The sequence below is a fragment of the Mirounga leonina genome, unplaced genomic scaffold (assembly GCF_011800145.1).
Source record: "Mirounga leonina isolate KUSES-001 unplaced genomic scaffold, KU_Mleo_1.0 Mir_115, whole genome shotgun sequence".
Classification (NCBI taxonomy): domain Eukaryota; kingdom Metazoa; phylum Chordata; class Mammalia; order Carnivora; family Phocidae; genus Mirounga; species Mirounga leonina.
In genome coordinates this window covers 59,719,406-59,736,083 of record NW_023270268.1, presented here as the reverse complement: position 1 = coordinate 59,736,083, position 16,678 = coordinate 59,719,406, and the positions used below count along the sequence as shown (strand labels likewise).

General features: G+C 37.4%; 1 protein-coding gene across 1 annotated transcript in view; it reads left to right on the top strand.

Moving 5' to 3' along the window:
• WDR49 (WD repeat domain 49) overlaps nt 1-16,678 on the top strand; it is a 143,395-nt gene that overhangs the window by 50,990 nt on the left and 75,727 nt on the right. The window contains exon 9 of the mRNA XM_034998459.1: nt 10,192-10,425. Within this exon, the coding sequence (XP_034854350.1) occupies nt 10,192-10,425 (234 nt within the window). The remainder of the gene's footprint in view (nt 1-10,191; nt 10,426-16,678) is intronic.

The window sequence follows — 16,678 nt, the reverse complement described above, 5'->3', positions numbered from 1 at the left end:
AACACTTGTGTATATCTTCTCATAATTTATATTATAATATACAGTTGACCCTTGAACAACATGGGGGATAGGGGCACACAGTTGAAAAATCATGTATAACTTTTCACCCTCAAGAACTTAACTACCAATAGCCTCCTGTTGACTAGAAGCCTTACGGATAATATAAATAGTTGATTAACACATATTTTGTATGTTTTGTGTGTTATTCTTACAATAAAGTAAGGTGGGGAAAAGACAATGCTAAGAAAATCACAAGGAAGAGAAAATACATATATAGTACTGTATTTATTAAAAAAAATCATATATAAGTAAGTGAACCAGCACAGCTCAAGCCCATGTTGTTCAAGGGTCAACTGTATTATATATTGTATGTATATAATAATGTATTGTATTGTGTTACAATATATTATTATATATACCATCCTATGTATGTGTACAAATACAAGGTAGTATTTATTATTAGTTTTTATGTAAATGGTATCACACAAGACATATTTTTCTGCAACTTGATTTTCCCTAAATAATAGCTCCTGGAGATCTTTCTGTGTGACTTTACATAGGCCTATGTTCCATCCACATTGATGTAAATGGTAAGGTTTCATCCTTTCTGATGGCTGAGTAATATTCTGTTGTATATACACCACATCTTTCTCCATTCATCTGCTGATGGACATCTTGGCTCTTTCCATAGTTTGGCTATTGTGGACATTGCTGCTATAAACACTGGGGTGCAGGTGCCCCTTTGGGTCACTACATTTGTATTTTTGGAGTAAATATCCAGTAGTACAATTGCTGGGAAATGTACTTCTTAAAGAAATTTTTAAGATATTGCTGATTTAGATCTAGAAACATTGTACCCAATAGTATACTCACCAGAGGTGTGTAAAGGTGCCTGTTCTCCACAGTCTTGTCAATAATGGATACTATTAATGTGTTCACTCTTGTGTGTAAATCTGATGTATAAAAAAATTAAGATGAGTTTCTTTTTCAGATTTGTTTATATTCATTTATTTATTGTTTTTTGTGCATTATCTGATCATGTCCTTTCTTAACTCTTTTTCTTATTGATTTGAGGTAGTTTGAAAAATATTTTGATTATCCTTTATCATAGATTATGTAAATATTTTACTTATTTCAAGCATATATCTTTTAACTTCTTGTTCTTTTTCTCATTCAAAACTTTTTTTTTTTAAACAAAGTCTTTAATTTTTATGAAGTTGAGTCTAAGAAATGATTTTCTTTGTGGCTCTAGATTTTGTATAGAGCTTAGGAATGTCTTCGACACTTCATTTTTACAAAAATATTCTCCTTTGTTTATGGTAATAGTTTTTCTGTTGTTGAATATAGTTTGCATTTACCTTTGCAGTTTATTTTGTGTGAAGGTTTTTTTTTTTCTACAAATGGATATCCAAGATTGTTTTTTGAATAATTTGTCTCTCACTGGTTTGAAATGCCATTTGTTATCATTTGAATTGCTATATATATATTTGTTTCTGGATGCTTTATTCTTTCCATCAATCTATTTGTCTTTTCCTACAAATGTATCATTTAACCAGCATAATTTTTTGTGTGTATATATATATTTTTAAAGACTTTATTTGAGAGAGAGAGAGAGAGAGAGAGAGCACAGGCAAGGGGAGAGGCAGAGGGAGAGAGAAAAGGAGAAGCAGACGCTCCGCTGAGCAGGGAGCCTGATGTGGGACTCGATCCCAGGCCCCTGGGATTATGACCTGAGCTGAAGGCAGATGCTTCACTGACTGAGTCACCCAGGCACCCTATGTTTTGATACCTCATAGGGCATTTTCTACTTCTTGTTTTCCTTTTTCAATTTAAACTATCTTCTGCATTTTATCCTTTATAAACCAAGTAAATTTTAGAATCAATATTCATGTTTCATGAAAAAACATACTAGTATTTGGGTTGAAATTTCATTGAATATGATGATATTTGACATCTTTAAAATACTGAGAAACCACACCCTGTATTTCTCCATTTATTCATTCTTTTAGCTGTCTTTCAGAAAAATTTCATGCACAAATTTCTTTCCCATTCTTTGTTCAGATTTTTCCTACTTTTTTTTAGGAGGCACCTTATCATATTCTTGACTTTAATGTGAGTGTTTCTAATCAGGGTGTGCCCACTTTCTATACAACCCATTCATTGAGTTTTTAATTTTAATGTAGTTTTTTTTTTTTTTCCTAAAACGTGTTTTTTAACTGCCTGGTAATTTTGGATAGTCTTTTGGTACTTGCTCATTGGGGAATATTTGATTTCTAGCTCTTTAATTTCAATTTCATTATTATCTGTTCTTATCTAATAATTTCAGTATCTGTAGTCCTTAGAGATCTAAATCTGATATTTGCTCTTCTGGCGGTTCTCCCTAATGATGACTTGCTTCCTTTTTATGTTTGGCTATCTTTTATTGTTACCTTGTTTTTTGCTGTTGCTAAACTATAGGCATTCTGAGGAACTAAACTGAAGATGCTTTCCTCCAGAGATTTCTGTGTGTTTCTGAAGGTGGAAATGAGGAAAACTGCTGTCCTGAGGCGACTATTCTCCTTTTCTGTTGTCCAGTTTCACTGAACAGTCTCACCTTGATGCCTCCACCTTGCTGATGGTCCAAGGCTTAGGCTCCTAGTTGCAGTCTCTTCATTTATGCCTACTGTTCACTATTTCCATTTTACGTTTGTTTCTTTTTCCCTCTTTTTTCTTATGGACCTGTGGAGATGGTCCGCACTCCCTGAAGACCCAGCAAGGGAGCAGAAATTATGTTTTATTCAGAGTTGTGTTTCTTTGAAGCAGAAGGACCCCTATGAAAACCTAGTTAGGTCTGCAATGATACTTAAACCAGAATTCCCTTGTTCTAGCTGGTGTTCACTTATTTCCTTCAAAGCTGTTGTTAGGGGGCACCTGGGTGGCTCAGTTGGTTAAGCGACTGCCTTCGGCTCAGGTCATGATCCTGGAGTCCCGGGATCGAGTCCCGCATCGGGCTCCCTGCTCGGCGGGGAGCCTGCTTCTCCCTCTGACCCTCCCCCCTCTCATGTGCTTTCTGTCTCTCTCATTCTCTCTGTCTCAAATAAATAAATAAATAAATAAATCTTTAAAAAAAAAAGCTGTTGTTAGTATAAATCTTAAGTGAGAAGAAAGAAGGAAGGAAATTTAAAGTGTTTAAGTTTACTTTGTAAAATAAAATAGGAATGGTGATCTTTGAAAAGCAAAATTAGAAAACTTTTTTTTGAAGACTAAGACAAATTCTGTTGAGTTTTTTAGTGTTAGGTGAGTAATGATAGTGGCAAAAAATCAGTTTAATTGAAATTGTTTTGATTTCCCAAGTAAACTTTTGTTCTGAAAAAGGAGAGCACCTGAAATAATATGTTGGTATTAGTTAAGTCTATTAAAGTTGAGCTTATTAAGCTTAAATTTGTTATACTTGAACTGGGACATCAATGAGATTTTTGTAGAACAATTCATAGTGCCTGAAAAAATGTTTTGAATTTTTCAAGCTCGGTGATTGAATACACAAACAGACACTTAACAGAAATCTGAGTCTTAGAGCTGTTTATCTTCTCTTATTCTTGTTGAAAAGAATGTAAAAAAAAAAAAAAACAGAAGATAATGGTTATGGTAATAATTTAAAGATGGTTAGCACAGAGAAGATTTTAATTTGTGGCCAATATTTTAGGTTTGACTTCAGTTCTGGAAAAAAAAAAACTGGTAAAAATACTTCTTAAAGAAAGCTCTGTTCTATGACTTTATGATAAAAAACATTATCTGAGCTATACAGTGGATCATGCATATATCATGTCAAACGAAATTTCCTTTAAGCGTTCACTGATGAGGCTTTTATGGATTATCCAAAGGCTTAAATTCTGAAGAAATAGACTTGTTAATACATAAAGGAGTATTCAGGAGACCCAGTTCCATCAGTTCCTTTTATCCTATCATCTGAAATAGGCTATCCATTTTTGTGGATTACCCCAGAGAGCTGAGATGCTGCACTGCTCTCCTCAAAATCCCCTAGTGATATATACTCTCTCTCTATTTTTCTTATTTCATTTTATATCTATCCCCTACAGGATGACAGGAGTTAGTAGTAAATGTTTGATGAAACCAAACAAGTCTCACTTTGATAGAGTCATCTGAGTCTGTTTTCTACTTTTCCCTTACTTTTATGTCATTATTAGGATACTATGAATCTCTTTTCCCTCCTACTCTGAATTAAACTTGGACGTGTTACCAAAATGTAAATAATGCTGATTTGGTTTTACAAAGGGCACTGAAAACAGATGCTCTATCTATCCATACATCTCTCCATGTACCCACCCATCCATGAAGTTACCTGTTTATAAATATAACAGTTACTGGACAAAATAACAGTTGTATTTACATATTTTCCTATTGTTTAGTGCAGTTTTATTATGTCTATGTGAAATGATTCTGTCATTTGCAGGGAACAGGAAAAATTTCTTTTTCTTTTTAAAGATTTTATTTATTTATTTGAGAGAGAAAGCAAGAGCACAAGCAGGGTGGTGGGGGAGGAGCAGGCTCCCTGGTGAGCAGAGAGCCCGATGTGGGACTCAATCCCAGCACCCTGGGATCATGACCTGAGCCAAAGGCAGACACTTAACTGACTGAGCCACCCAGGAGCACCATGGGAGCAGAAAAAATTCCTCAGCAAAATTAGACTGAAAACATGGTGGCATCCTACATTTCTCTAGTCCAATCTTCACAGTGCCCCTTTGTAAATTTGTTTGAATTGTTGTTTTGGAATCTATAGATAATGGGTTGAGCAACTTTAGTACATTCTAGACAGATTGGCAGAATTTCAGAGCTGGCAGGGGCCACTTTAGGAGAAAGGTGGGGAAATGGATAGGTAAAATCACATAACTAAGCTGACAGATCTAAGTAATATTAAAATGAGGATCCAGGTTTCTGATCTCAGTCCACTGATTTTTAGTTCTAATGTATATGAATAACCTTGCATTATTAAATAGCTAACAGTTGAAGCAAGGTAAAGATTAAGGAAAGAAATATGCCCTCATCATTATGTTAATAGCTAAATTTCATCTTGATATTGATAATGTGACAAAATGATAAGCTTAGGTACTTATATTTCCTAATATAAAAATGATGATGAAATAGAAAGCCCCCAAACATGCCATTCCAAGAACTAGACTTAGGAAGGCTGAGCTTGGACAGACATCACAAGTTCTGAGTTATGATGAAAACAGAGTGTACAGTTTAGATCAAAATTTGTGGATAATATAAATTAAAAAGTGTCAATTGTTCTATTGTGATTTTTAAGCTTAGGTGTTTGTCAGTTTATTTATTTTTCCTACAAAGAATAAAGAAAACCTCGCTAGGAATCTGGAATGAAAATTGATATTAAATATACTTCTTTCTGAACTGTGGCCTAATTCTATCCCAGAAGTCAACTTGAATATCAAAGAGAAGAACCCATGCTTCTCAAATATTAACTAGGTATTTAAGTTACATTTTGTCAAAGGACTTGATTAATAAAACTGAATTAATGTGAGATTTTTTCATGATTAAAAGGATAAAGACTGATTAGGAAAGAAGGAGAATACAGTTATCTGGTTTAAAGCCAAGCCACATGATATTACTGATTAAGCTGAGAGAAAGATTTCTTGTTCAAGGATATTAGCATTGGCCTTAAAACCATGTAGAGAAGTCAAGGTACAATGCAAAGGAAATGCTTGGGAAATTAAAAATACATATATACTAATGCCTGAGCCCCATCCTTAGAGTTTCTGATTTAATTGACCTGGCAAAAGGGCCCAAACAGGTGATTTCTGAAGTACTGTAGGTGTTTCTAATGTCAAGGTTAAAAACCATTCATATAGAATGTGGTAGTGTAGAAAAAACTGAAAAACATGTGCGAGGTCACATACCGTGACGTGATTTCTAGGTGAGTGCCGGAACACTGTTTTGTGCATTGATGTTAATATATCAATGTTGCTTTCATCCTCAGCGGAGAGAAAAATTAGAGGATTAAAGATGGAAGGGGCTTATTGGGATCATGGATCACTAATTAAGAGAGTTAGGGTTCTTTGAAGGAAGAAGGGAAAGCAGAACAAAAAAACCCCATAATTTTAAGAAATAGTAATGAACATACACATTTTGATAAAAAAACATACTTCTAGTTGCTAATAGCAAGAACTAACCTATCATAGACTAGAGGTTATTGCTCATCTATTTTTAATTTTTCATTTAATTTATGTGACTATATGTCAATAAAATATTAAAGGCAATATAAATTATTTGAACAACACGGTGGAAAATGATTCTGTGGAAATTATAGTCCATTAATACTGTTGAGTTATTATTAATCTATATTCAACTATGCCCCAGATTATTATTCTGACATGAAATTAGTTTCTACTTTTTAGAAGGGAATCCATACAAAACAAGACAGGAATCTGAACAATGAGGGTATGACTATTATAAGCAATATGAGTGCTTGAAAATAATCTAGATGTGTCTAATCTTGTGCCTTTCACATTCAAAATAACAGTTTATCAATTCTATTTATATTTAGAACACGCTGAAAAATATTTGCAAGTCTTAGTTCTTGTCGAATTTATATTTTTGAGGAAAAACACATTCGGGAGAGTTGCCAGAATGTTTTAAATAAAAAAAATTTAGTAATGTTTAAGAACCAGAATGAATTCTTTAATGAAAAATTCTTTCCCCCCAAAAAACAAAAAACAATTTACTTCATAAACATATATTCTTGGAGTTAGAAGGATTGGTGATGCTGTTTATCTGGCAGGGGTTAACTAGGTCATTTTAAGTTTGTTATAATTGTTGGTAAATGGAGAGGTTACCCTATCCATCAAGCATAATTATTTCTACAAGATGTTTGAAAAAGTTTCATAAAATGTCATTGTGGATTATATGAGATCTGCAATGTGAGATCTGCAATTATATGAGATCTGCAAAGTGGATTATATGAGATCTGCAATTATATGAGATCTGCAAATTGGATTATATGGATCTGCAAAAAAGTTTCATAAAATGTCATTGTAGATTATATGAGATCTGTGGAATATATGAGATCTGCAATCTGCAATAACCATGTAGAAGTGAGGCAAGATTTTATGGGGTTCTGTATTCTTGGACTTTATCCTAGTTAATGATCTCCATCAATGAGCTGGATAAAGACATATTATTATTATTATTTTTTAAAAAGATTTTATTTATTTATTTGAGAGAGAGAATGAGAGAGAAAGAACACATGAGAGGGGATAGGGTCAGAGGGCGAAGCAGACTCCCTGCCGAGCAGGGAGCCCGATGCGGGCCTCGATCCAGGGACTCCAGGATCATGACCTGAGCCGAAGGCAGTCGCTTAACCAACTGAGCCACCCAGGCGCCCCATAAAGACATATTATTATGTGAACCACAATCTTCAACAGATTTGAAAGGTACCTATTGAACACCTAGTATGTCTCATGGGATATGTAGACAAATCAGGGAGGAATTGTCAATATAATTGAATGAGGATTCAAAATTACATTGTCATACTTTGAATCAAAATTAGGAAAAATCCTAGTCTTGGCTTAATACATCAGATATTTGAAGGTAAGATTGAGATGTCTGGCTTGATTATTTGCTCATGGGATTCATATTAAGAGCTTTTCATAGTCAGAACCTCAAGGTAAACAAATTTCATGATGGAGTGACTTAATCATAATGCAAAAACAAATGGTTTAAAGAAGTCATAGAACCTCTAACAGTGGTTAGACACCCCTGAAATATTAATCCCATTCTGAGCACCATGCTTAACATAGGTCCTTGAGGCTCTTCAAGTGTTATTCTTACATTTTGATGAGTAGAGAGATACTGTCTTAAATTGATAATGCAGTAATTAATGTATAAGTATATTTTTTAAAGTATCACAGCCAATAGGACCAGAAAAAAAGTTTAGATTGGGAGGAATGAAAAAGGAGAAAAAAAATGTAAGTAACCTCTTTTCTTTCAAAGGAGAGAGTCATTTGATCAATATATGATATGTTACGCACATACACACGTTTGATCAATATAATCTATGTACACACACACATACATACACTGCTATTATTTGGTGTTATGGAGAAATCTATAACTCAGGAAGGTTAAAGAAGGCTGTCTCCAAATAAATAAAAATTAAAAAAAAAATTAAAAAAGACTGTCTCTGAGGAGTAGGACCTGGGGTTGAGAGAGGTGGATTGAGAATAAAGCCCTCCAGTACTATTGGATTTTAGTCCATGGATCAATGCAACAATGGTGTTAAAAGTAAACAACATTTGAATGATGATCCCTTCCGTGGAGAGAAAGTGCAAACAGAGTGAGAGAATCAGGATCCTGCCATGATGGAGTGAGTTCTGATGGTAGGGATTTCTATCCTATGGATTTCCAAGATCTGTACCTATGTATGAAGGCTGTGCATGTCTATGTACCCAAAAAATTATATGCGAAATTGTGTACATATATGGGTATATGCATTTAGGAGGGGATAGACCATCATTTTGGACATATTTTATTTTCCCAAAAGAGTATATGATTTAAAATACATTGAGAACTGCAGGGTTGCCTGCCTTCTGGAGTTACAAACACTTACTTAAACAGACCATTTTTTTTTTTAAAGATTTTATTTATTTATTTGAGAGAGAGAGAGAGAAAGCACATGAGATGGGGGAGGGTCAGAGGGAGAAGCAGACTCTCTGCCAAGTAGGGAGCCCGATGCGGGACTCGATCCTGGGACTCCAGGATCATGACCTGAGCCGAAGGCAGTCGCTTAACCAACTGAGCCACCCAGGCACCCTAAACAGACCATTTTTTATAGATAATTGAGAAATAATTCTTACATTGGATAAGATAGACTGGTTTAGTTGAAAGAACCTCTTTGGTTCTAATATTTACACAATGAAAACATAATACAATGCATTTAATAATAAAAGTATTTATTGAACACTATTACATGCTGGTCATCATGCTAAATGCTTGACATGGGGTCTGGTTCCTATCTTCATAGCACTGGATGAAGTAGGTATACTACATCAAAACCTCAGAGAGGCAAAGAAAGTTGCTAGAGGTAGCCCTAAAGTAAGGGACAGAACCAAGATTAGAACTCAAGAAGTCTAGCCCTAGAACTTGCCTGTTAGCATCTTTTGGAGGAATTTTTCACTGTCTTCCTTCCGACTCTCCCTCACTGCCTGTGCTAATTTCGTACCATGGCTGACAGCAGCCACACGTGCACCTGCAAAGCAGCTCTTCCTGTTTTCTTCAGCTTGTCTCATGCCATCTGCATGTCTTTTTTGTGTCTTGATTGTCTGTGTTTGAATAAGAATCTAATGTCTGAGGTTTATGTAAACTTGATTTCACTTAATACCAAGTCTTTTATTTCATACACACATAAAATATATATGTATATATGTATTATATACTATATAGTGATATAATATATTCATGTGTATGTATAACTATATAGAGAGTATTAAATATATTAGAGAGAGACCATATTACTTTTCAGTTGGCTAATGTGACAAACAACCACAAACTCAGTAGTTTAAAACAACACAAATGTATTTGTGTTCTGCAGGTTAGAATTCCAGCATGGGTCTCGCTTAGCTAAAATCAGGGTGTTGGCAGGGGCTCCTCTTTTGGAAGCTCTGGGGGAGAGTCCCTTTCCTTGCCTTCTCTTTGACACACAGCCCACTTCCTCCATCTTCAAAGCCAGCAATACTAGATAGAGTCCTTCTCACATCCCATCACTCTAATCTCCCTTATGATGACATCGGACTCACCCGTAATCTCTCCATCTCAAAGTCCTTAATTTATCACATCTGGAAAATCCCTTGTGCTCATGCAAAAGAACATACACACTGCAGGGAGGAGGACATGGACATTTGGGGGGACTATTACTCTGCCTACCACAAGTACTTGCTAAATACAGCACTCTTCAGGGGACTGAGACAAAACACAGTCCTTCCCTGGGGAAGATTACAGGTGAGAAGACATTTAAATGGATAAGGAAATGCAAGAAAACTCTGTGCCATGACAGAAGTAGGAACAATTACAGCACCGTGGAGGAAATCTGCCTGGGGTTGAGCATTAACTAGAAACAATTTTGGCTAAAAAAATGACAATTGTTCTTGACATGTTCATATGACTTGATCACTTTTTATCCAGGTTTTGAGACTCTGGGATATTCAGCACCAGCTGTCCATCCAGAGGATAGCTTGTTCTTTTCCCAAAAGTCAGGACCTCAGATGTCTCTTCCACTTTGATGAAGCCCATGGACGACTTTTCATCTCATTTAATAACCAGCTCGCATTGTTGGCAATGAAAAGCGAGGCCAGCACAAGGGTGAAGAGCCACAAGACAGCAGTCACTTGTGTTCTTTACAATTCGGTCTTGAAGCAGGTAATGATGCTTTTCTGTCCCTCTCCTGACAAGTCTCCAGGGCCAGATGCTCATTCCTTTAATTCAACCTAAGGCAACTGAGGACCAATATAGACAAAAAAAAAAAAAAATTGTGGGAAAGAAACGATTTAATAACCTTGTGCTTTTCTGCAAGGATGTGTGTTCAGGTGGATTTGAAGAGGGATTTCATTTTCAGCCAGAGACCACGGTGACGCAGATAGAGTTATAAGGAATTACAATATTCCAGTGGAAACAAACAAAACATGCAACGTAATTGAACTTCTGTTTGTTACTTGCTCATTTGCGTCTTGATGCCAAATGCAAGTGAACCTGGTTGTAAAATTCTATTTTATGAACGCCAGCCTCCCGTATCCCCGTGGAAAGTTCTGAAATATGCATGAAATGTAATTAGCAGAGATCCATTTTGCCGGCCTATTTTACACCAGTGGCTCACAGTGGCAGCCTGGAATGTACTCATAATAAAATGATTCAGTTAAATGTGGTGCCACTTGGTATGCGGCACGAGTGTTGTTTGTCTCCCCACCACTTTAATGACACTTTGCAGCCTTTGCTTATGGGAGTGCTACCTGAATGTCAATGAAGAAGCTGTGGCTCCTCTGGAGGGAAGATGCCGCCTGGACCACAGGCCTTCCAGGGGACAGGGCGGGTGGGTGCATGGTGTCACGGAGGGAGAGGGACCGGCGGAGGGTAGTCTGCTGCCGTGATCACGTCAGGACTGATCGTAACCCGCACAGCAGGAGCCGAGCAGAGAGCCTATATCCAGCATGCGGCCAATTAAACAATAACTCCGGCCCATCCTTCCCTTCCCTTCTGCAGAAGCTTCTGCATTCGCACAGAAATGAGTAGTTGGGTTTTTGCGTGAGGGGCGGAAAGCCCTTTGTTAGTAATGAGTAGTGTGTCATGTCACCACTTCAAACACTGTTTTCTGGTTATTCTAGGAGATAAAAATCCTTTATGAAACAATCCATTTTGAATTCCATCTGCAGGGAACATTCCCCCCGTCAGTGTTTTACTGAACTTCACCAAGGCAGCCAGTTAATTCAGCTCCCTGGTGGCCAAGCGAGAGATGTATTTATTTCCAGGAGAACATTTTGCTAATTGAGAGCTGCGGAGTTAAGAAGCTAGGTTTGTATGTAGATGTTAAGATCCTATGTCGTCTGGCCATTAGATGAGCAATATCCCATGAGGAATTCAGGAAATGGGACACAAAGATGTGGAACCTTCCATTTGGGACATGAAGATAAAGCTAAGATAGTGCAAATACATGTAAGTTACCAGGAGCAGTGGAATATGCCCATACGGTGCAGGCTGTGGGAAGAATCCCTGTGCAATCGGGTTGGGTATTTGCACCTCTACTTATTTTTGCTGTTAAGAGTATAAATAATTAAAAGCATTGATATGTATATAAAGTGCATAGAGCCGTTCATTTCATACATGTTTCCTGATTATTAGTGGCTAAGCTATAGAGAAACATTTTAACATTGTATTACATTCATAACTATCAAAATGTATTGCAGTTAAGAACAAAGAAAACAATATCACCCACAGTGCCATCCACCAGTGATAATTTATTATTTCAGAGTAATTAGACAAAGCAAATAAAATAGTTTTGAACAAGTCCAGGTGCCAGCAATGAGGAAGCAGATTCATCCACTATAGTTTCTTCGTTCCAGTAGCTCAGGGAAACTCAGGTCCTGGAGGTCTTCTTGGTGTTCATTGCTGACAGGTGCTCATTTTGGGGCTGACGGATGAAAGAAGGGAAGGCAGACACATTACTAACTCACAAAGGAAAAATGGAATCCAGTAAAATGAAGTAGAGAGAAGAGCAAAGTGCTGTCCATGGCAGGTGATCAGTTCTGCCTGCGGCTGGGGTGGGTGACAGACTAGAGCCCAGAAATCTCATAGCGGGATTCTCTAGAAGGAGAAGGAAGCAGTTCCAGACAGAAGATACATCACCAGCACTTTCAAAGAGGCTTGAGCACTCACAGTGCATTTTTTTTTTTTTTAAACAGGGAGAGGATTTGTTCTGGTGTTTGGAAGTACGTGGCAAATGTTGTGGGAGTTGAGGCAGTAAAGGGAGCTGAGAACCAGATTGGGAACGTCATTCACTGAGTATACCACTGCCTGGTCTTGCAAAAATAAAGCAAGGACTTGAAGTTAAAAGAGCAATTTTCACAGTGTGATCTCAGACCCCTGGGGGGACTCAGATTCTTTCAGGGAATCTGTAAGATCAAAACTATTTTCATCATATTATTAATTTGTTGTTTGTTTTTGTCACTCTTACTATCTCATGAGTGTAAGTGGAGTTTTCTAGAGGCTACAGGTTGAGTGATGACATCATTGCTCTAACAGCTAAAGGAATATATGACTTTGTATTCTTGTGTTTTAACGGTTGCTCAGTTTAAATTTCCAATATGGTAGATACATAGTCTCTCTCTCTCTCTCTCTCCCACATAAATGGAAGCTGTTTGGATTCTTCAATAATTTTTAAGAGTGTAAAGGAATCCCAAGATCAAAAGTTTTGAGAACCGCTGAGTTAGATCAGAGTTCAGATGTTGGGCAGCTAGCTTCTCATGTCTAAGCTTTAGTTTATTGACTCTTAAATGTGTGTGTGTGTGTGGTGGCGGGGAGGGGGGGAGGGGGAGTGGGGAGCCTAGACATGAAAATGGTAACAGCACGGATCCCTCCAGCATTGCCTTGCTGTGGCCTGCCTCTCGGAAGCAGCCCTCCCTCCTCCCACATGGCCAGCCTTAGCAAGGCTCCCCCAGCGCCCCCATACCTCTCAGGTTAAATGTTGGATGGGGGAGGGGACCCTGAATTGGGCTTCATCCAGGAATGCCCCTTCAGGAAAGGAAGTTGTTTACCCTGCACCTTCTCTCCTCAGCCCTTGCAGTTCCTGCTCAGAAATATTCAGTCCCAGAGCCCATCTTTGGTCCTCTCAGCTCCTGAAGTTTCCAGGGACACGCCACACTTACCTCTCCGCTCTTAGAGTATTGCTCGAATTTCTAGTTCTTTTCCAGTCAGACATTTAACTCCCACTTTTCTCTCCTCCTATGTTTTTGGTGTAAGGAAAAGATCCTTGTTTCCCACTTCTGCATTTTCCTGCAACTCCTTAGACTCTCCTGAATATCAAATATCTGCTCAATTGCAAGGTTTGGTGAATTATCACCACTTCTCATTCCAAGTTCAAAAGGCATCCATGCTTATTCCATCCACTGGCACTTGCTCTGTGGTTATCTGGTTTGGTGTCTTTTTGGTAGACTTTGTTTTTGTCTGAGTTTAATGAAAACTTTCCTTTCTGTTGCTGTCATTTTAACATGATGCCAATACTTTATTGTGAATTCATTCTGTCTGGACTTTGGTGGAGCCTCCACACAATCTCTATATAAAAGCAACTTGTTGCAGTCTGTGACTTTCCTTTATCTTCCTGCCTCTTGGTATATCCTCGCACCCTCATCTAAGAAAGTGATATTAAGCCCCACAAAATCTTTTAAAAGAAACCACATGCTTTTCTTCCCCCAGCAAAGCGTGCCCTTGCAGCTAGCTAGCAGCAGGACAAGTTGGGACAGGATGAAGGAGTCCCTGGAATGCTTAATTTTGAAAGAATCAAAGTAACTCAATATCCTGGGGGCAGTTGTAATGAACTGTCTTTGCACCGAGTTCTTAAATGAAGCTTTTATTAAAAACCCATGAAGGTTAGGAAGCTTTAAAAAACGTATTTGTAGGTATCCTGTAACGGGAATAGATAAAATTTCTGAGTTATCACTATGGCTATTATCCTAATGACGTGGGTTTATGTGTTTCTGTAAAATAGGCAACGTTTCAGTTTGTCTTGCATCTAGGACATATTTACAGTCAGACTAGATATTTAGGCATCATCGCATTTGGGCAGATAATGATATTAACCATTTTTATTATTTAAATAACTTATTTTTGTAAAACATTATGTGCTTATTATAAGAAATTAAAACCATGCAGTAAGCTCAAAAAATGAACTAAGTATTGAGGAAATATCATGTTCTATAAGAAATTAAAACCATGCAGTAAGCTCAAAAAATGAACTAAGTATTGAGGAAATATCATGTTCTAAATATCTCTCTGTGCATAGAATATTTTATATAAATATGGTTCTGTAAACTTTTTTATTCTGTGATATATTGGAATTACATATATATATGAATATATATCCTTGTACCTACTTCATCATTTTTAAAAAGCAGCACAATAGGTAAAATTAAAAAAAAATAAAAAGCAGCACAGTGTCCCATTGTATATGTGTATTATAATTTACTGATCCATTTGCCTTGATGAGAATTTTGCTATTATGAATTTTTTTGTGCATAAATATATTCACACTCATGACTTTATCTCTCTAGGGTAAGATCTTAGGAATGCATTTCTAGGTTAAAATATATGCATATTAGATAATTCGATACACAAATTGCCTCCCGGAATCTTAACCATTTTACCCAATCTCTAAGAGTAAACATATTAGTCACGTGCATGGTTATGTAAAGAGACATGTCAGCGATGGCCTGGCTGCCTCCAGCAGGACCCCTGAGGTCACTGGTGAAGTTCCCATAATCTGGCATGGGATGTTGACTTCAAAAATTTGAAGACTAGATCTTTTTCACTTTAGTCAGAGTGGTGCTGTTTCTTGAGGACCAACTCTCACGCTATCACACCAAACATCAAGCCAGATCATTCATTAAAAATGGGGTTGGGCTCTAATTTTCTTTTTTTTTTTTTTTAAGATTTTATTTATTTATTTGAGACAGAGAGAATGAGAGAGAGAGAGAGCACATGAGAGGGGGGAGGATCAGAGGGAGAAGCAGACTCCCTGCCGAGCAGGGAGTCCGATGCGGGACTCGATCCAGGGACTCCAGGATCATGACCTGAGCCGAAGGCAGTCGCTTAACCAACTGAGCCACCCAGGCGCCCGGGCTCTAATTTTCTAGTGACAGTGCATCTCCTGTCCTCTCTTCTGCACACCATTTTTTGGGAATTGAGATGTTTGAGACTCTAACCAATTCAATTGGTAGTTCCCTTGGTAAATGTAAATCTGAGCAAAGGGGAGTGGACAAGCTTGAAGGAAATTTATCTCCACCTTACAAGACGTTATACCTCTTAGTGCTTGTATTTAAGGCAAAATCAATGAGTTTCTCTTTTGAACAGAACTGGATGAACACTAATGGAAACTTTCTCTTTGCCTGCCTTATTTGCTGGGCTCCGGGTGACCTTCCTTTTATTTTTTTATTTTTATTTTTATTTTTTTTTAAAGATTTTATTTATTTATTTGAGACAGAGAGAATGAGAGAGACAGAGAGCACATGAGAGGGGGGAGGGTCAGAGGCAGAAGCAGGCTCCCCGCTGAGCAGGGAGCCCGATGCGGGACTCGATCCAGGGACTCCAGGATCATGACCTGAGCCGAAGGCAGTCGCTTAACCAACTGAGCCACCCAGGCGCCCCGACCTTCCTTTTATTAATGCGGCTCTTCAGTGTCAGCTTAAGGCTGAACTTAGTTACATGTCAATCCTGAGGCCATGAGATCTGGTCACTTGTTGGAGACACGGGAAGTACCCTAGTCTTAGCGTTACTCCAAAATGTATACATGCACACACACATGCACATGCACACACATATGCACGTGCATATTTAAGTGTGATTAGCTTGGAAGGAATAACACATTTCAATGTAACAAAACTCAAAAGGACAAAAGGGTATATGGTGAAAATTTCCTCTTACCCGTCTCTACCTACTCAGCTTCCTTCCCTGGAGGCACCCAGTTTTTATGACTTTCAGAAGCACCCTTTCAGGGCTATTCTATTCATACAGAGGTACAGATGTAGACTCACTTTTAAATATGGATATGTGTAATTCTTAATATTTAAGAATTGATATTTTTTAAAATGTTTTTACACAAATGATAGCATTATACACAGAAACACTGTTCTGTACATTGATTTTTCATCTCACAATCCAGCCTAGAGATCATCTTATGTCATTACCTAAAGAGTATCCTCTTTCTTTTTTATAGCTGAACAGTACTCCATTGCAGGGGCATACCAAATTTTATTAGCTTAGATTGATTTCAGTATTTTATATTACAAATAATGTAGTAGTTTTTAACCTTGAACACACAACTTTAGCACAAGTGTGGAAACATCTGTGGAATAAATTCCTAGAACTGAAGTTACCTGGTCAGAGAGTATTTATGTCTGTAACCTTGATG